Source organism: Salvelinus sp. IW2-2015, linkage group LG36 (assembly GCF_002910315.2).
Source record: "Salvelinus sp. IW2-2015 linkage group LG36, ASM291031v2, whole genome shotgun sequence".
In the NCBI taxonomy this organism is placed as follows: Eukaryota; Metazoa; Chordata; class Actinopteri; order Salmoniformes; family Salmonidae; genus Salvelinus; species Salvelinus sp. IW2-2015.
Genome location: NC_036875.1, coordinates 23,455,646 through 23,476,512, shown reverse-complemented (window position 1 = coordinate 23,476,512; position 20,867 = coordinate 23,455,646). Strand labels below are relative to the sequence as shown.

Below are 20,867 nucleotides of genomic sequence, written 5' to 3'. Positions count from 1 at the left end.
AACCCCAAGGAAGAGAGATCATCTCAGACATCAGTCAGGAAGTTAAAGCTTGGTCGCAAATGGGTCTTCCAAATGGACAATGACCCAAGCATACTTCCAAAGTTGGGGCAAAATGGCTTAAGGACAACAAAGTCAGGGTATTGGAGTGGCCATCACAAAGACCTGACACACATCCTATAGGAAATGTGTGGGCAGAATTGAAAAAGCATGTGCGAGCAAGGAGGCCTACAAACCTGACTCAGTTACACAAGCTCTGTCAGGAGGAATGGCCACAATTCACCCAACTTATTGTGGGAAGCTTGTGGAAGGCTACCTGAAACGTTTGACCTGGCCCCGTCCGCATCCATCTGTGAGGACATCGTCTGCCAGGCTTTATTGCACAGAGACAAGGTACAGAACACACACATATACACACACTAACAAGAGTTTACCGTACTATCAAACAAATTGTGCACTACACGCCTACTGCAAAGATCCATCCTATACCACTATAGCAGGGTTCGGCAAAATGCAGCCCACGGGCCAAAACCGGCCCACAAGTGAATTGTTTAGGCCCCCAAAGTTTTTTGTTAAACAAATAATATATATGTTGGTTTTTGGTAAAATACTGTAAAATCTCCTGGAATTCATCTAAAAATGTGTTTAATGTAGGAAATCTGTTCCCAATAGAGTTTTCCCGGTGTTTTACAAATGTTCCATCCCGAGAATAAATCAGTTTTCTCCTAGATAATCCGGTATTTCCCGCCAAAACCGGAAGTGTCATTTATAAAGCATATAAATATGTCTGGATTTCATTCAAGCTATGATCAGCATGAAAATTCAAGCCTGATGCTACCTGAGCCTGATGAGTCACACACTACAGACATTTTATGTACCCTACATTAAAGACATTTTATGAGCCCAAGCCCAAATTATTGTGCCGTCATCCAATACATAGCCTATGGTGACTCCCTGCTTAGTCTAGCTTTTCCCGAGACTCCAAGAGCTAAGGAGTGTTTTTTTAAGGAGAGAGGCCAGCAGAGCGCAGGTGCGTATTGAGCAAGAGGCTATAAATTAGAACTGTATGCATAACCTTTCATTCATGAGCTAAAGGCTATACTGCATTGAATTTATTACCTGAAAGAGGTAGGCTAGGACATCTATATATCTATCTATCGTGAACAGGAATATCTATTTTGATTGGAATTGATGAAGAGACAAAATGACAGTGAGTGCTCAAGTGCGCACTGATTTAAAGCAATTATATTCGAGTGTTAGGCTGTTTTTTAAAACTCTGCAGATGCAAATATCCCAAAAGTATCTTTAGGCTACAATTAAAAAGTAAGGTGACCCCTTGGTGATGTGTAAATTAGTCCTTATATTATATACTGTAGCATAGGCTTTGCTGTAGCAAATGTAGGCTTGTCACAAGAAAATAAGTTACTATGATAAGATGATTCATGTATTGTGAACTGCGCTCCATAGCTTAATGAGATGCACTGTCTGTCCCCACCCTGAGCGTTGATGATTGATAATGCAGATTATTATTTTTCTTTATTTAACTTTATTTAAGTCAGTTAAGAACAAATTCTTAGTTACAATGACAGACTACCAAAAGACCTCCTGCGGGGACAGGGGAATAAAAATACAAAATATAATAAAAATATAGAACATAAACACACATCACGACGAGAGACACCACAACACTACATAACGAGAGACCTAAGACAACAACATAGCATGGCAGCAACACAACATGACAACAACATGGTAGCAACACAACATGGCAGCAACATGGTAGCAACACAACATGGCAGCAACATGGTAGCAACACAACATGGCAACAACATGGTAGTAACACAACATGGCAACAACATGGTAGCAACACGACAACAACATGGCAGCAACACATGGCAGCAGCACAACATCGTAGCAGCACGAAAGATGATACAAACATTATTGGGCACAGACAACAGCACAAAGGGCAAGAAGGTAGAGACAACAATACTTCATGTGAAGCAGCCACAACTGTCAGTAAGAGTGTCCATGATTGAGTATTTGAATGAAGAGATGGAGAAACTGTCCAGTTTGAGTGTTTGTTCCAGCTCGTTCCAGTCACTAGCTGCAGCGAACTGAAACGAGGAGCGACCCAGGGATGTGTGTGCTTTGGGGACCTTTAACAGAATGTGACTGGCAGAACGGGTGTTGTATGTGGAGGATGAGGGCTGCAGTAGGTATCTCAGATGGGGGGAGTGAGGCCTACGAGTGTTTTATAAATAAGCATCAACCAGTGGGTCTTGCAACAGGTATACAGATATGATCCGTTTACAGAGGAATATAGAGTGCAGTGATGTGTCCTATAAGGGGCATTGGTGGCAAATCTGATGGCTGAATGGTGAAGAACATCTAGCCGCTCGAGAGCACCCTTACCTGCCGATCTATAAATTACGTCTCCGTAATCTAGCATGGGTAGGATGGTAGCTGGGGTGAAAGAGGAGCGATTACGATAGAGGAAACAAAGTCTATATTTAACCTTAGCCTGCAGCTTTAATATGTGCTCAGAGAAGGACAGGGCACTGTCTAGCCATACTCCCAAGTACTTGTATGAGGTGACTACCTCAAGCTCTAAACCCTCAGAGGTAGTAATCACAACTGTGGGGAGAGGGGCATTTTTCTTACCAAACCACATGACCTTTGTTTTGGAGGTGTTCAGAACAAGGATAAGGGCAGGGAAAGATTGTTGGACACTAAGAAAGCTTTGTTATAGAGCATTTAACACAAAATCCGGGGAGGGCCCAGCTGAGTGTAAGACTATCATCTGCATATAAGTGGATTAGAGAGCTTCCTACTGCCTGAGCTGTGTTGATGTAAATTGAGAAGAGCGTGGGGGCCTCCCTTGGTGACAGGCAGTGGCTGAGACAGCAGATGTTCTAACTTTATACACTGCACTCTTTGAGAGAGGTAGTTAGCAAACCAGGCCAAAGACCCCTCAGAAACACCAATACTACTTAGCCGGCCCACAAGAATGGAATGGTCTACCGTATCAAAAGCTTTGGCCAAGTCAATAAAAATAGTAGCACAACATTGCTTAGAATCAAGGGCAATGGTGACATCATTGAGGACCTTTAAGGTTGCAGTGACACATCCATAACCTGAGAGGAAAGCAGATTGAATACCAGAGAAAATACTATAGACATCAAGAAAGCCAGTCAGTTGATTATTGACAAGTTTTTCCAACACTTTTGATAAACAGGGCAAAATAGAAATTAGTCTATAACGGTTAGAATCAGCTTGATCTCCCCCTTTAAATAAAGGACGCACAATGGCTGCCTTCCAAGCAATGGGAACCTCCCCAGAGAGGAGAGACAGGTTAAAAAGGTCAGAGATGTGCTTGGCGATAATAGGGGCAGCAACCTTAAAGTACAAAGGGTCTAAACCATCTGACCCAGATGTTTTTTTGGGCTCACATTTAAGGAGCTCCTTTAGCACCTCGGACTCAGTGACTGCCTGCAGGGAGAAACTTTGTAGCGGGGCAGGAGAAAAGAGGGTAGAGCAACGGGGATAGTTGCATTAGAAGGGGTGGGAGATAAGGAAATGTTGGACGGGCAAGGAGGCATGGCTGAGTCAAATAGGAATCCTGACTTAATGAAGTGGTGATTAAGGAGCTCAGCCATGTGCTTCTTGTCAGTAACAACCACATCAACTTTAAGGGACATGGGCAGCTGTGAGGAGGAGGGTTTATTCTCTAGGTCTTTAACCATTTTCCAGAACTTCTTGGGGTTAGACCCACAGAGAGAGAACTGCTCCTTAAAGTAACTAACTTTGGCCTTACGGATAGCCTGAGTGCACTTATTTCTCATTTGCCTGAACGAGAGCCAGTCAGCCTGAGTATGCGTGTGCCGAGCCTCTCGCCAAATGCAATTCTTTAGGTGGAGTAACTGCAAGATCGCGGTCGACCCAGGGGCTGAACCTGTTTTGAATTCTAATTTTCTTTACGGGGGGCATTTGTTAACAATACCACTGAAAGTATTAAAAGAATAGCAGAGAGAAGTCCATAGATAAGTCAGATTTAGACATTGCATATAACTTAACAGATATATTTCACGTCATGCTGTTCATTTAAGTAATTTCTTATAATTTACCGGTTTCTCGCAGTTATTTATTCTTTGAAAAGGTAACCCGGTTCCCGCTATTCAACCCTAGTTCCCAAGCATCCCCCCCTCCCCCAAAAAAGAGAGACATAATCAATGTAATCAAGGTATGAAATACAATCTCATTTTGGGAACACGGGTTGAATAGATTTTCAAATACAATTTCATTTTGGGAACTAGGGTTGAATAGATTTTCAAATAAAATCTCATTTGGGGCTTTGTTGTGGTCAATTTGTAGTGTATCATTTATAATTTTGTTACGGCCCCCCAACCATCCACTCCGACAGAAATCTAGTTGCCTACCCCTGCCCTACAGCATCCCTAACACATTTAAACAAGGCCCTGTAACTAAGAAACCCAGTTTTACACATATCAACCTTACATTGACGAGGAACAAATACATGAAGCCATGCTCATGTGATATGACTAAGAGTAAGTTATCCTGTGTGTTTAACTAACATGTAAATGACGTGTGTGTGTTCCTCAGGCTGTACGGTTGGAGGCCCTACACAGGTTCTCAGTGCTGTGGCACCTGACCAGGGACATCCAGTCAAACTGGACCATGTCTCTGAACCGCTCATTTGACCGGTGAGTACAGAGCTGTAGTGCGGTCAGTGGTTTCCTACAACATCACTCTTTACTACCATGGTGAACCTGTTCTCCTTTTCCTCAGATTGCGGAGATGGGATGTGTATCTCCTTCTCCTTATCTCTCTCGCTCCTCTCTCTCTCTCTCTGGTCACCATTTAAGATTATGTGTGTGTCTCTCTCAGCTCTCTATGACTGACTGTGTATCTCTGTCCCAGATCTCTGTGTGTGGTGGTGGACTGTCTGAACAGCCCAGATGGTTCTGTGAGTGCTGCAGCCCAGTGCTGGCTGGTCAGGGCTCTCTCCCTGCAGGACGTTGTCCGCATCCTGGAGCCTGTTCTGCTGCTGCTGCTCCACCCTTCCACCCAGCGCTGCACCATCCAGAGTGTCAAACAGAACCTCACCGCAGGTATGTGTGTGTTTTGGTGTGTGAAGTGGTGATTGTTGGAGTGTTTAGGGATGTTGCTCTCCTCGTGTGTGTGTGTGTTTTGATATGCTCAGAAATATCTTTCTCTCTGTAGGTATTCTGAAAGATTTAAAGAGCAGAAGTCGAAGCACTACCAATGGTTACACGAACGCCATGACAACCAGCACCCAAACAGATGAAGGTACACTGGGTCACATGATCCTGGTGGACCGGGAGGCCCTGTGGGGGGAGCTAGAGCATGACCCGGAGACAACCAAACCACCGGCCGACTCCACGGGGGTGTCTCGCAGCGATAGCGAAGCGACAGAGGAAGAAAACGAACCGGAGGAAGAGGAGGAGGAGGATGAGAGTGTACACACCGAGTCGAGCGGCGTCCAGGTCTCCACGGAGAACTCTAGCTCTGGCTCCGCCCCTTACGGTAGTAGTGTAGAAGAAGGAAGCATGGTCAACGGCCTGAGGAGGGTGGAATCGGAACACACGCAGGCGTCTGATTCGCTGTCGAGCGAGGAGGAGGAGGACTTGGAGCTTGAAGCCATGGCTCGGTCACGTCTCCTCAAACAGGAGCGTGAGAAGCGGGAAGCCATTGACTCTATGTTCCGCCATGTTCTGCTGTACTCTGTGGCCGGCGGCTGGCCCCGTCTGCTCCACGGCCTGGCCCTGCTGGACAGCCTGTTGAGGAGCAGTGCCCAGCAGCCTCTAGTGAATGCCCTCTCCTCCACCTCCCTGGACACCAGCTCAGCTGCACACCTCAATTTGGTCTCCAACCTGCTCCAGCGCCACCAGCAGGCCCAGGACGGAAGAGGCTTCTACGGACGCCTGCTCTTGCCCAACGCTTCGCCCTCCAGTCCCCTCTCCCTGCTCATCGAGCTGATGGTGTCCCTGTGCCTGAAGTTCCTGCGCTCCCACTACCCATCCTACCTCACTCTGGACCCCGGGGAGCTCCAGGGGAACAGGGAGGTCCAGGTGAAGAGCGTGGGGGTGCTGACCCGCCTGGTGACACAGCTGGGGATCGTGGCGCGGGGCCAGGGAGACACCTCCACCCAGGGGGAGGCTGGGGTCAGCCCAGAGCCCATCTGTAAGCTGCTGGCCAGGTGTAAGGTGCAGCAGTACGCCCTCCTCACCCTCTCAGCCTCCATGTACATCAGCCAGAGAGGAACGGAGAAGGGCTCTGCCATGGGGGGTGTAGATCTGTTAGATGAACAGGTGGGTCTGTCTGAGGAGAGCCTGGTGAATCTGGGAGGGGGAGGGGGACAAGAGCAGTACCCCTTACAGATGGAGCTGCTCAAGCTCCTACAGGCCCTCATCGTCCTGGAGTACCATGTGTGGCCAGGGGAGTCTGGTTTGACCCTGCACTCCGATGAGCCCCGTGACTCCCATGCCTCCTCAGCACTAGCACGGGAATGGCAGACAGCGGTTCTGTTCCAACAGTCCATCAAGGCAGCTCAGTACGTCCAAACCCAGCCCATCACAGCCCAGGGGATGTTTGTGTCGGCTGCAGCCCGGGCTCTGCAGCCGCAGTACGGCTATGCCATGCACCCCCACTGGGTGGCGCTGCTTTGCTCGTCTCTGCCCTACCTGGGGCGCTCGCTGGGCATCATTGTGGCTCCTCTCATCACTCAGATGTGCAGGAACCTGGACGAGCTGGTCAAACAGTACGATCACGACGGGGGGAAGGCTACACAGAGTCTGATTGGCAGGAAGGAGAACATCGCTCCTGATTATCCTCTCACCCTACTGGAGGGACTGACCACACTCACTCACCACTGTCTACTGGACAACAAGAAGGTGAGGCACACTCACACACATCCATGCAGTCTGCTGATTTGGCTACATGTAGGTGGATCACTGTGCCACACACTTAGACACACAGAGTTGAATGCAGAAAACTTTTAAATGTTTCTCTCCCACCTTCTCAGTCCCTGGTGGCTTGTGACCCTGCAGACGTCCGGAACGCCCGCAACGCTGTGATTGAGGAGCTGCCGCACATGCTCAGTAGCATGGCTCTGCTGTGGGGTGTGGTCAAGAGGGAGGAGTCCCAGAGTAGGGGCTCAGACTATTCCCAGACCGCCAGACACACCTCTACTTCTGTCTACTTCAGGAGCTCCAAGGTATGTATGTATGTGTGTGTGTGTGCATTCTTATGGACAGTAGTGCTGTGATATGTTTTGCATGTGCATTTGTGTGTCACTCTCTGATGGTACTACTCATTGTGTGTGTGTGTAGACCCTGAGACAGCGTGTGTTGGAGTTCCTGACTCCTCTGACGGGGCAGTACGGGGTGCAGCTAATGGCCTCAGTGGGAGCTGTGTGGAGCAGCCGGAGGAGCAGGAGGAGACACACCAAAAACAAAGTGAGTGCTTTAAAACATCATTATTAATTTTAGCAATAAGCGGGTGGGACATGTAGGCTACACACACACATACACTACACTACAAAAGTAAGTGGACACCTGCTCGTCAAACATCTTATTCCAAAATCATGGGCATTAATATGGAGTTGGTTCCCTCTTTGCCGCAATAACAGCCTCCCCTCTTCTAGTGGAAAGCCTTCCCAGATGTTGGAACATTGCTGCGGGGGCTTGCTTCAATTCAGCCACGAGCATTGGTGAGGTCGGTCACTGATGTTGGGCGATTAGGCCTGGCTCGCAGTCGGCGTTCCAATTCATCCCAAAGGTGGTCGATAGGGTTAATGTCAGGGCTCTGTGCAGGCCAGTCAAGTTCTTGCACATCGATCTCGACAAACCATTTCTGTATGGACTTCGCTTTGTGCACAGGGGCATTGTCATGCTGAAACAGGAAAGGGCCTTCCCCAAACTTTTGCCACAAAGTTGGAAGTATGTAATTGGATTTTGTAGCGTTAAGATTTCCCTTCACTGGAACTAAGGGGTCTAGCCTGAACCAAGAAAAACAGCCCTAGACCATTACTCCTCCACTAAACTTTACAGTTGGCACTATGCATTCAGGAAGGGAGCGTTCTCCTGGATCCGCCATACCCACATTCGTCCGTTGGACTGCCACACGGTGAAGCGTGATTCATCACTGAGAGAATACTTTTCCCTTGCTCCAGAGTCCAATGGCGGCAAGCTTTACACCACTCCAGCTGACTCTTGGCATTGCATCATGATGATGATCTTAGGCTTGTGCGCGGCTGCTTGGCCACGGAAACCCATTTAATTAAGCTCCCACCGAACAGTTCCTGTGCTGACGTTGCTTCCAGTGGCAGTTTGGAACTTGGTAGTGAGTGTTGCAACTGAGGACAGACAATTTCTACCCGCTTCAGCACTCGGCGGTCCCGTTCTGTGAGCTTGTGTGGACTACGACTTCTCGGCAGAGCCGTTGTTGCTCAAAGACATTTCCACTTCACAATAACAATACTTACAGTTGACCAGGTCAGCTCTAGCAGGGCAGAAATTGAACGAACTGACTTGTTGGAAAGGTTGCATCCTATGACGGCGAATACATTGAAAGTCACTGAGCTTTTCAGTAAGGCCATTCTACTGACAATGTTTCTATTTGGAGATTGCATGGCTGTGTGCTCGATTTGAAATGTCAGAATCCACTAATTTGAAGGGTTGTCCACATATTTTTGTATATATAGTGTACCTTCATCACACACCCCTGTTTACATGACAACAAGAAGGTGACACACAAAGTAATCCCTCTCTCTCTCCCCCTCACTCTCTCTCCCACCCCCCCACCCCCCCTCTATCTCAATCTAGATCTTACCTGTGGCCAGTGAGTCTCGTCTGACCATCGTGGATCTGGTGAAGTCCTTGGGCACGCTCAGTACAGAAAATATCCTGCAGATGGTCAAAGAGGTGGTGAAAAAACCCCACCAGATCAAACGAGACCAGGTACACACACATACACCTAAACATTTGACTGTTTAACCCAGAGATAAATGACACGGTGGTAATCTGAAGGTCATAGTTGATGCAAGTCCCTTTTGTTTCCTTCCTCTGTGTGGCAGAAGTCCACCCTGGTAGACATCCCAATGCTACAGTTCAGCTATGCCTACATTCAGAGGTAACAAACTACAACAACAACACAGAGATTCACAGTGTCATGTAGTTAGTAATACACTTCAGTTCTTGCCTATATGTGATAGCATTTAAAAGTGTTTCACCTTCCTCCTCTCTCTGTGTGTGGTAGTATTCCGGCACAGGCACTCCAGGAGAACATGGCGCCCCTCCTCACTCTTCTCAGAGAGTCTGTGCAGCTCAACCTGGCCCCGCCCGGACACTTCCTGCTGCTGGGGTGAGTCAGCAACTTCCTTTCTGTCTGACACATGTACTGTCATTTGTTGTCCAATGCCCATAAACCATTATCAGCAGTGGTGGAAAAAGTACCCAACTGTCATACTTGAGTAAAAGTAAAGATACCTTCAAGTAAAAGTGAAAGTCACTCAGTAAAATATTACTTGAGTAAAAGTCTAAAAGTATTTGGTTAAATAAACTCAGCAAAAAAAGAAATTTTTCAGGACCCTGTCTTTCAAAGTAACTTCACAGATCTTCATTGTAAAGGGTTTAAACACTGTTTCCCATGCTTGTTCAATGAATCATAAACAATTAATGAACATGCACCTATGGAACGGTCGTTAAGACACTAACAGCTTACAGACGGTAGGCAATTAAGGTCACAGTTATGAAAAAGTAGGACACTAAAGAGGCCTTTCTACTGACTTTGAAAAACACCAAAAGAAAGATGCCCAGGGTCCCTGCTCATCTGCGTGAACGTGCCTTAGGCATGCTGCAAGGAGGCATGAGGACTGCAGATGTGGCCAGGGCAATAAATTGCAATGTCTGTACTGTGAGACGCCTAAGACAGGACTACAGGGAGAAAGGACGGACAGCTGATTGTCCTTGCAGTGGCAGACCACGTGTAACAACAACTGCACAGGATCGGTACATCCGAACATCACACCTGCGGGACAGGTACAGGATGGCAACAACAACTGCCCGAGTTACAACGGGAACGCACAATCCCTCCATCAGTGCTCAGACTGTCCGCAATAGGCTGAGAGTGGCTGGACTGAGGGCTTGTAGGCCTGTTGTTGCCGGTGATGTCTTACAACGTCGCCTATGGGCACAAACCCACCATTGCTGGACCAGACAGGACTGGCAAAAAGTGCTCTTCACTGACGAGTTGCGGTTTTGTCTCACATGGGGTGATGGTCGGATTCTCGTTTATCGTCGAAGGAATGAGTGTTACACCGAGGCCTGTACTCTGGAGCGGGATCGATTTGGAGGTGGAGGGTCCATCATGGTCTGGGGCGGTGTGTCACAGCATCATCGGACTGAGCTTGTTGTCATTGCAGGCAATCTCAACGCTGTGCATTACAGGGAAGACATCGTCCTCCCTCATGTGGTACCCTTCCTGTAGGTTCATCCTGACATGACCCTCCAGCATGACAATGCCACCAGCCGAACTGCTCGTTCTGTGCATGATTTCCTCCAGTGTTCTGCCATGGCCAGCGAAGAGCCCATATCTTAATCACATTGAGCACATCTGAGACCTGTTGGATCGGAGGGTGAGGGCTAGGGCCATTCCCCCCAGAAGTGTCCGGGAACTTGCAGGTGCCTTGGTGGACGAGTGGGGTAAAATCTCACAGCATGAACTGGCAAATCTGGTGCAGTCCATGAGAAGGAGGTGCACTGCAGTACTTAATGCAGCTGGTGGCCACACCAGATACTGACTGTTACTTTTGATTTTGACCCCACCTTTGTTCAGGGACACATTATTCCATTTCTGTTAGTCACATGTCTGTGGAACTTGTTCAGTTTATGTCTCAGTTGTTGAATCTTGTTATGTTCATACAAATACAAAGTTTGCTGAAAATAAACGCAGTTGACAGTGAGAGGACGTTTCTTTTTTTGCTGAGTTTATACTTAAGTATCAAATGGAAAAGTAATTGCTAAAATATACTTAAGTATCAAAAGTATAAATCATTTCAAATTCCTTATAATAAGCAAACCAGAAGGCACTATTTTATTGTTGTTATTTTTTTTACAGATAGCCAGGGGCACACTCAAACACTCAGACATAATTTACAAACTAAGTATGTGTGTTTAGTGAGTCTGCCAGATCAGAGGCAGTAGGGATGACCAGTGATATTATTTTCGTACATGCGTGAATTTCACAATTTTCCTGTCCTGCTAATAAGCATTAAAAATGTAACGAGTACTTTTGAGTGTCAGGGAATATGTATGGAGTAAAAAGTACATTATTTTCTTTAGGAATGTAGTGAAGTTAAAGTAAATAGTAAAGTACAGATACCCATACAAACTACTTAAGTAGTAATGAAAATTATTTTTACCGAAGTACTTTACACCACTGGTTATCAGTCATTAATCTCTGGTCATACCGATTTATTACTATAGATATTGTTCCTAGCATAACACTCTCTGTTTGAAACAATGTTTCTCCTATATGTTTTTACCAAACATAAGTAGAATGTCACACATCTCTCAGATGTGCTTTGGTTTGATACTGTATCATAATCAATAAGATATTATTGCACTCTGGTCTACCAATCCATAATTGTACTGTTATTTTAATTCTCTCCTACCACAGGATCCTCAATGACTTTGTAAACCGGCTCCCCAACCTGGACAATAAGAAGGACACTAGGGATATGCAGGTAAGACATGGGTCACAGTGTCACCATCCTTCAGCCTAATTTACACCTTTCTCTTCCGCACCATCCGCTAGGTCTGTCCTCACGGATTCAGAAACCCCACTTTGCAGAACTGTGCGAAAGGGAGCGGACATTTGATTGAAGTGAAAGGTGTAAATTAGGCTTTAGTGTGAGATTGAAAGGGTACAGTGTGAGATGCATGATGATGGTGGTAATGATGGTGATGCCATGTAGGAGGTGACCCAGAAGATCCTGGAGGCTGTGGGCGGGGTGGCGGGGTCGTCTCTGGAGCAGACCAGCTGGCTCAGCCGTAACCTGGAGGTCAAGAACCAGCCTCAGGTGTGTCCTGAGACAGAGGAGCCATCCGACGAGCTGGACCTGGACCTCTATGGTAACCATGGATACCACACACACACTCACCTGTAGACATCCCTGGTTTCTATCAGGTACAGACTCAAGCCTAGTTTACACCTTGGTCTGATAGGTCCGCTCTAAAGAAATGATGCCATATCAAAAGTCCACTCCTGTCTCTATATGTCCACACTTTTCCAGGTGCGGACTGGAGCGGATGTTCAATTGACATTCGATTGAAGCAGTAGGTTAGGCTTCAAACTGTCTCAGAGCTGCTCACATCCTAAACCCTCAGGACATGACTCTCCTCTGTAACCATGGCAACCAAACCCTGACCCCCTTATGCACGTTCCACATTAGCTGAGAAAGGGCCCACCTCAACCAACAGTCTCCTTTCCTCTCTTCTCATTTATTTTTAATTTAACCATTTAACCTTTATTCTCTACTCATCTCTCTTCAGGTCTACATTAGAGTGGACTGAGAGAGTCCACAGACCCATACTGTAACCATGGAAATACAGCACTTCCCCTCTTAGTCCCCCAGTGTAGTGATCGAGGGAGGAAGAAGGACACTTCTCTCAAAAGTGCATTGGGAGAAATGCTTCTCTCCTCTGCTGTTACCATGGCAACCAGACTAGTTCCTCCAGTGACGTAAGAGCACTGCAGCTTCACTGGCATTGGTACTTCATGGGTAGACTCAGGATGTGGTCTGAAGTATGAGATAGAGTTCCTTCCTGATACCCTGAGAAGGTTAAGCCTTGGGTCTGTCCTCAGTGCACGCACTAAAGAAGAAAGTCATAAATATTTATGAGTAACAACACTTCTGTCCCCATCTCCTTCTTTCCCTTTCTCCTCAATTGTCTTCTCTTCTCCAGACTCTGAGGCTCAGGCCAGCACCATGGTCTCTTCCTCAGCCCCTTCTGTGTACAGTGTGCAAGCCCTAGTGCTATTGGCAGAGGTAAGTGTGTTTGTGTGCAACTATGGTTTTCACGCCTATGTATGTGTTTCTGTATATGACAGACCCTCCTCCTCTGCAGGTTCTAGCCCCTCTCCTGGACATGGTGTATCGCAGTGATGAGAAGGAGAAAGCCGTCCCTCTCATCTCTCGCCTCATGTACTACGTCTTCCCCTACCTGAAGAACCACAGTGCTTACAACATGCCCAGTTTCGGTGCGGGTGCCCAGCTTCTGAGCAATCTGAGTGGGTACGCCTACACCAAGAGGGCCTGGAGGAAAGAGGCCTTCGAACTCTACATGGACCCCCTCTTCTTCACCATGGATGTCTCCTGCACCCCCCAGTAAGATTGGATTTGTGTGTGTGTGTGTGTGTGGGTGCGTGTGTACATTACATGTACATTACATGTAAATATTGACATTATTATCATCAGATAAAATGTAAAAAGAAATGGTCTGTTTGACCTCCTGACCTGTTTTCTATAGCTGGAGGTCTATCATCGACCACCTGCTGACCCATGAGAAGACCATGTTCAAAGACCTCATGAGTAAGTAGAGCCACCCAACCCTGTTTGTGTGTTCATGCATGTGTTTGTACGCACGTGCGTGTTAACTCTGTGTGTGTATTGCAGGCATGCAGAGCAGTTCTCTGAAGCTGTTTCCCAGTGCAGAGCAGAAGCCCATGTTACTGAAGCGTCAGGCCTTTGCCATGTTCAGTGGAGAGTTAGACCAGTACCACCTCTACCTGCCCCTCATCCAAGGTGGGTGTGGCCTTTTTGTGTATTTAAGGCATTTCTTTGTGTGTGTGACTGAATGCTTTGCATGAACATTGCTCCGTGTGTTCTGAGTATGTAGACAATGAAATGCGATAGAGAATGTGAGTGTGTGTGTGTGTGTGTGAAATGTTATAAGGTCAATATGAGTCCTTAATTTACAGTATAATGTAATTAGGAATGGGCATTTGAAATGATTTCAGTATTCTAATGATATCATTATATTTTTTCTGATTTCCGGACAGTCCAAATACATGTACAATTTTGTTAACTTTACAAAAATAAATCAATGCTCGTGCAACTCGATAGAGCCGGTTCGCTGTGCTCTGCTTGTGTCAGCAGAAGGGTGGGGGTGGGGCGAGAGAGAGCAGGGGCCAGTGATCTGTTTATAATGACGAGTGCTCATGCTTGTCCCAAAGATGGGCGACAAGCTTAGATCCAAAATAAGCCCATAGAAACGCATTGGGCTTATTTTGGACAGATTTCAGCGGGTGTGTGGGTTTGTGTCCAAACCAACTTGCACTAGTTAGACAAACTTGTTGCTGCCATATGTTATCTATCATACCAGCTGGTAGTGCTTGTTCTGACTACATCAAATCGTTGTAAAGAAGCTGCTACATTAGCCAGCTACACTATATATACACTCAAAAGTATGTGGACACCGCTTCAAATGAATGGATTCGGCTAATTCTTTTATTTTTTTATTTTTTATTTTTTTTACTCCCTTTTCTCCAATTTTCGTGGTATCCAATCACTAGTAATTACTATCTTGTCTCATCGCTACAACTCCTGTACGGGCTCGGGAGAGACGAAGGTCGAAAGCCATGCGTCCTCCGAAGCACAACCCAACCAAGCCGCACTGCTTCTTAACAMAGMGCGCCTCCAACCCGGAAGCCAGCCGCACCAATGTGTCGGAGGAAACACCGTGCACCTGRCCCCCTTGGTTAGMGCGCACTGCGCCCGGCCCGCCACAGGAGTCGCTGGAGCGCGATGAGACAAGGATATCCCTACCGGCCTAACCCGGACGACGCTAGGCCAATTGTGCGTCGCCCCACGGACCTCCCGGTCGCGGCCGGCTGCGACAGAGCCTGGGCGCGAACCCAGAGACTCAGGTGGCGCAGCTAGCGCTGCGATGCAGTGCCCTAGACCACTGCGCCACCCGGGAGGCCCCGGATTCGGCTATTTCAGCCACACCCGTTGCTGACAAGTGTATAAAATCAACACACAGCCATGCCATCTCCATAGACAAGCATTGGCAGTAGAATGGCCTTACTGAAGAGCTCAGTGACTTTCAACGTGGCACCGTCATAGGATGCAACCTTTCCAACAAATCAGTTTGTCAAATTTCTACCCTGCTAGAGCTGCCCCGGTCAACAATAAGTGCTGTTATTGTGAAGTGGAAACATCTAGGAGCAACCACGGCTCAGCCTCGAAGTTGTAGGCCACACAAGCTCACAAAACAGGACCGCTGAAGCGCGTCACTCGTAACAATTGTCTGTCCTCGGTTTTAACATTCACTACAGAGTTCCAAACTGCCTCTGGAAGCAACATTAGCACAATAACTGTTCATCGGGAGCTTCATTAAATGGGTTTCCATGGCCGAGCAGCCGCACACAAGCCTAAGATCACCATGCGCAATGCCAAGCATCGGCTGGAGTGGTGTAAAGCTTGCCGCCATTGGATTCTGGAGCAGTGGAAACGTGTTCTCTGGAGTGATGAATCACGCTTCACCATCTGGCAGTCCGACAGACAAATCTGTGTTTGGAGGATGCCAGGAGAACGCTACCTGCCCCAATGCATAGTGCCAAATGTAAAGTTTGGTGGAGCAGGAATAATGGTTCGGGCTAGGCCCCTCAGTTCCAGTGAAGAGAAAGCTTAACGCTACAGCATACAATGACATTCTATGCGATTCTGTGCTTCCAAATTTGTGGCAACAGTTTGGGGAAGGCCCTTTCCTGTTTCAGCTTGACAATGCCCTCATGCACAAAGCGCGGTCCATAGAGAAATGGTTTGTCAAGATCGGTGAGGAAGAACTTGACTGGCCTGCACAGAGCCCTGACCTCCACCCCATCGAACACCTTTGGGATGAATTGGAACTCCGACTGCGAGCCTGGCCTAATCGGCCAAAACATCAGTGCCAGTCCTCACTAATACTCTTGTGGCTGAATGGCAAAAAGTACCCGCAGCAATGTTCCAACAGCTAGTGGAAAGCCTTCCCAGAAGAGTGGATGCTGTTATAGCAGCGAAGGGAGGACCAACTCCATATTAATGCCCATGATTTTGGAATGAGATGTTCGACAAGCATGTAGTGTAAGTCATCTAGCTAGCTAAAGTAGCAAGGCTAATTGAGGCTATTTTTCTGCGCTTCCCATCCAATGTTTCCTTTTTATGGGACACACTCATAAAAACTGTAGAATGTAATAGTCTATCCTTGTAGGCTATGTAGCAATGTCACAGATACATATATTTCAGTGGCGGTTAGTGCCGTTTAAGATGTGTTTTTTTTAATGAGCATGGCCTTATTTCTATTACAGCATATTGGATGACTCATGTATATTCCATTCACCTAGTTCAATGTACTGTAACAGCCATAGGTTTTGGCTACAACACGATACTCATATTTTCCCTATACCCATCATGAGGTTGCTACAACCTAGCCTATGAGTGATAGTTTACAATGTAGGTGCACACAGGTCGAGAGAAACATTTTAGGCAGACAGTGACACATGGACAGACAGTGACACATTCAATACCGCCTTGCACACTCTTGCCTGCATCGAGCTTATCTAGGTGTAATCATTAGTCCAACAGTTGCAAGCTAGAGTTTCTATTGGACAAATTAGGGTATGTTTATCCCCGTTCCGAAAGAAACGTTTTTCAACAAAATCGGCAGGAATGAATACACCCCTGATCACGCGTAAACACAGTTTACTTTCATAGCAGCCATGTTGTATTCCTTCTCGCATCCAGCGCTCGCCTCCTCTCACCTTTTCCCTTCGCTCGTGTACTTCAATGGACAACACTGTATGTGACCAGGCGAAAAAACCTTTCCAAGCCAAACCATATCATAACTGCTACACACAGTCTACATCATTGTCACCATATTAGCTAAAGTAACGTCATAGTCAACATACTATAGCTAATAGAACTAACATGTTTGCTAGCACAGACTGGAATATGTTCCGGAATTCTTCCGATGGCATTGAGGAGTACACCACATCAGTCACTGGCTTTATCAATAAGTGCATCAAGGCTGTCGTCCCCACAGTGACTGTACATACATACCCCAACCAGAAGCCATGGAAAGCTGCCGCTTTCAAGGAGCGGGACTCTAACCCGGAAGCTTATAAGAAATCCTGCTATGCCCTCCGGATAGCAGGAATACCAGGACGTGTACTGCGAGCATGCGCTGACCAACTGGCAAGTGTCTTCACTGACATTTTCAACCCCTCCCTGTTTGAGTCTAATACCAACATGTTTCAAGCAGACCACTATAGTCCCTGTGCCCAAGAACACTAAGATAACCTGCCTAAATGACTACCAACCTGTAGAACTCACGTCTGTAGCCATGAAATGCTTTGAATGGCTGGTCATGGCTCACATCAACATCATTATCCCAGAAACCCTAGACCCACTCCAATTTGCATAACGCACCAACAGATCCACAGATGATGCCATCTCTATTGCACTCCACACTGCCCTTTCACACCTGGACAAAAGGAACACCTACAGTTGAAGTCGGAAGTTTACATTAACACAATTAACACAACATTTAAACTCAGTTTTTCACAATTCTTGACATTTAATCCTAGTAAAAAATCCCCTGTCTTAGGTCAGTTAGGATCACCACTTTATTTTAAGAATGTGAAATGTCAGAATATTAGTAGAGAGAATGATTTATTTCAGCTTTTATTTCTTTCATCACATTCCCAGTGAGTCAGAAGTTTACATACACTCAATTAGTATTTGGTAGCATTGCCTTTTAAATTGTTTAACTTGGGTCAAACGTTTCAGGTAGCCTTCCACAAGCTTCCCACAATAAGTTGGGTGAATTTTGGCCCATTCCTCCTGACAGCGTGGGTGTAACTGAGTCAGGTTTGTAGGCCTTCTTGCTCACACATGCTTTTTCAGTTCTGCCCACACATTTTCTATGGGATTGAGGTCAAGGCTTTGTGATGGCCACTCCAATACCTTGACTTTGTTGTCCTTAAGCCATTTTGCCACAACTGTGGAAGTATGCTTGGGGTCATTGTCCATTTGGAAGACCCATTTGYGACCAAGCTTTAACTTCCTGACTGATGTCTTRAGATGTTGCTTCAATATATCCACATAATTTTACTTTCTCAAGATACCATCTATTTTGTTTAGTGCACCAGACCCTCCTGCAGCAAAGCACCCCCACAACATGATACTGCCACCCCCGTGCTTCACGGTTGGTATGGTGTTCTTCGGCTTGCAAGCATCCCCCTTTTTCCTCCAAACATAAGGATGGTCATTATGGCCAAACAGTTCTATTTTTGTCATTAGACCAGAGGATATTTCTCAAAAAGTACGATCTTTGTCCCCATGTGCAGTTACAAACCATAGTCTGGCTTTTTTATGGTGGTTTTGGAGCAGTGGCTTCTTCCTTGCTGAGCGGCCTTTCAGGTTATGTCGATATAGGACTCGTTTTACTGTGGATATAGATACTTTTGTACTTGTTTCCTCCAGCATCTTCACAAGGTCCTTTGCTGTTGTTCTGGGATTGATTTGCCCTTTTCGCACCAAAGTACGTTCATGTCTAGTAGACAGAGCGTGTCTACTTCCTGAGCGGTATAACGGCTGCGTGGTCCCATGGTGTTTATACTTGCGTACTATTGTTTGTACAGATGAACGTGGTACCTTCAAGCGTTTGGAAATTGCTCTCAAGGATGAACCATACTTGTGGAGGTCTACAAATTTTTTTCTGAGGTCTTGGCTAATTTCCTTTGATTTTCCCATGATGTCAAGCAAAGAGGTACTGAGTTTGAAGATGGGCCTTGAAATACATCCACAGGTACACCTCCAATTGACTCAAATGATGTAAATTAGCCTATCAGAAGCTTCTAAAGCCATGACTTCATGTTCTGTAATTTTCTAAGCTGTTTTAAGGAACAGTCAACTTAGTGTATGTAAACTTCTGACCCACTGGAATTGTGATGCAGTGAATTATAAGTGAAATAATCTGTCTGTAAACAATTGTTGGAAAAATTACTTGTGTCATGCACAAAGTTGATGTCCTAACCGACTTGCCAAAACTATAGTTTGTTACCAAGAAATGTGTGGAGTGGTTGAAAAATGAATTTTAATGACTCCAACCTAAGTGTATGTAAACTTCCGACTTCAACTGTATGTGAGAATGCTATTAATTGACTACAGCTCAAAATTCAACACCATAGTGCCCTCAAAGCTCATCACTATGCTAAGTACTCTGGGACTAAGCACCTCCCTCTGCAACTGGATCCTGGACTTCCTGACGGGCCGCCCCCAGGTGGTAAGGGTAGGTAACAACACATCCGCCACTCTGATCCTCAACACAGGGGCCCCTCAGGGGTGCGTGCTCAGCCCCCTCCTGTACTCCCTGTTCACTCTTGACTGCATGGCCAGGCACGACTCCAACACCATTAAGTTTGCTGATGACACAACAGTGGTAGGCCTGATCACCAACAACGATGAGACAGCCTATAGGGAGGAGGTCAGAGACCTGACCGTGTGGTGCAAGGACAACAACCTCTACCTCAGCGTGATCAAGACAAAGGAGATGATTGTGGACTACAGGAAAAGGAGGACCGAGCACGCCCCCGTTCTCATAGACGGGCTGTAGTGGAGCAGGTTGAGAGCTTCAAGTTCCTTGGCGTCCACATCACCAACAAACTAACATGGACCAAGCACATAAAGACAGTCACCCTCAGGAGACTGAAAAGATTTGACATGGGTCCTCAGATCCTCAAAAGGTTTTAAAGCTGCACCATCAAGAGCATCCTGACGGGTTGCATCACTTCCTGGTATGGCAATTGCTCGGCATCCAACCGCAAGGCACTACAGAGGGTAGTGCGTACGGCCCAGTACATCACCGGGGCCAAGCTTCCTGCCATCCAGAACTTCTATACCAGGCGGTGTCAGAGGAAGGCCCTAAAATTTCAAAGACTCCAGCCACGCTAGTCATAGACTGTTCTCTCTGCAACCGCACAGCAAGCGATACCGGAGCGCCAAGTCTAGGTCCAAGAGGCTCCTAAATAGCTTCTACCCCAAGCCATAAGACTCCTGAACAGGTAAGCAAATGCCTACCCAGACTATTTGCATTGCCCCCCGCTCTGGAACGCTGCTGCTACTCTGTTATTACCTACATGTACATATTACCTCAATTACCTCGACACCGGTGCACCTGTACATTGACATTGACTCTGTACCGGTACCCCTTTTATATAGCCCCACTCTTGTTATTTACTGCTGCTCTTTAATTATTTGTTATTCTTATCTCTTACTTTTTTTTAAATTAAGGTATTTTCTTAACTGCATTGTTGGTTAAGGGCTTGTAAGTAAGCATTTCACTGTAAGGTCTACACCTATTGTATTCGGCTCATGTGACAAATAAAATGTTATTTGATTTAGTAAACCCGATACAATCATGCAGTAACGTTAGTGTACAGTCAGTAAGCAGTTTAGCACTGACACCGGCGGGCCCCGTGGCAATTAATTTGTCAAACCTAAAGCTTACCTTGACTTGGAAGATTTCCAGTGTTGTGTTGCATAGCCAGCTAGCTAACATAGCATCCCTCTGTTTGAGCAGGGTGTTTGAGTAGGCTAAACTAGCTAGCTGCATTTGCTAGCTAAATAAGTGAAACTGAAAATGTTTTTTATTTTTTTATGAAATCTCTCTCGATCTCTCTATGGCTTCTCCTTCATTTTGGAACACTGTTCAACTATATTCTTTCTCTCTGAGTCAACTACTCACCATATTTTATGCTCTGCAGTGCTAGCTCTGTACCTTATG

General features: G+C 46.4%; 2 protein-coding genes across 2 annotated transcripts in view; one reads left to right on the top strand and one right to left on the bottom strand.

Moving 5' to 3' along the window:
* Positions 1 to 20,867, bottom strand: part of LOC111959806 (potassium voltage-gated channel subfamily E member 2) — a 367,483-nt gene that overhangs the window by 62,597 nt on the left and 284,019 nt on the right. The gene's annotated exons all lie outside the window — the stretch shown is intronic.
* The window catches only part of LOC111959256 (protein DOP1B), a 52,173-nt gene that overhangs the window by 27,347 nt on the left and 3,959 nt on the right, over positions 1 to 20,867 (top strand). The window contains exons 16-30 of the mRNA XM_070437627.1: positions 299 to 390; positions 4,618 to 4,718; positions 4,936 to 5,126; positions 5,239 to 6,929; positions 7,061 to 7,252; positions 7,368 to 7,493; positions 8,862 to 8,996; positions 9,113 to 9,168; positions 9,295 to 9,399; positions 11,716 to 11,782; positions 12,014 to 12,170; positions 13,005 to 13,087; positions 13,167 to 13,426; positions 13,569 to 13,630; positions 13,715 to 13,843. Coding sequence (XP_070293728.1) covers positions 299 to 390; positions 4,618 to 4,718; positions 4,936 to 5,126; positions 5,239 to 6,929; positions 7,061 to 7,252; positions 7,368 to 7,493; positions 8,862 to 8,996; positions 9,113 to 9,168; positions 9,295 to 9,399; positions 11,716 to 11,782; positions 12,014 to 12,170; positions 13,005 to 13,087; positions 13,167 to 13,426; positions 13,569 to 13,630; positions 13,715 to 13,843 — 3,447 coding nt within the window. The remainder of the gene's footprint in view (positions 1 to 298; positions 391 to 4,617; positions 4,719 to 4,935; positions 5,127 to 5,238; positions 6,930 to 7,060; positions 7,253 to 7,367; positions 7,494 to 8,861; positions 8,997 to 9,112; positions 9,169 to 9,294; positions 9,400 to 11,715; positions 11,783 to 12,013; positions 12,171 to 13,004; positions 13,088 to 13,166; positions 13,427 to 13,568; positions 13,631 to 13,714; positions 13,844 to 20,867) is intronic.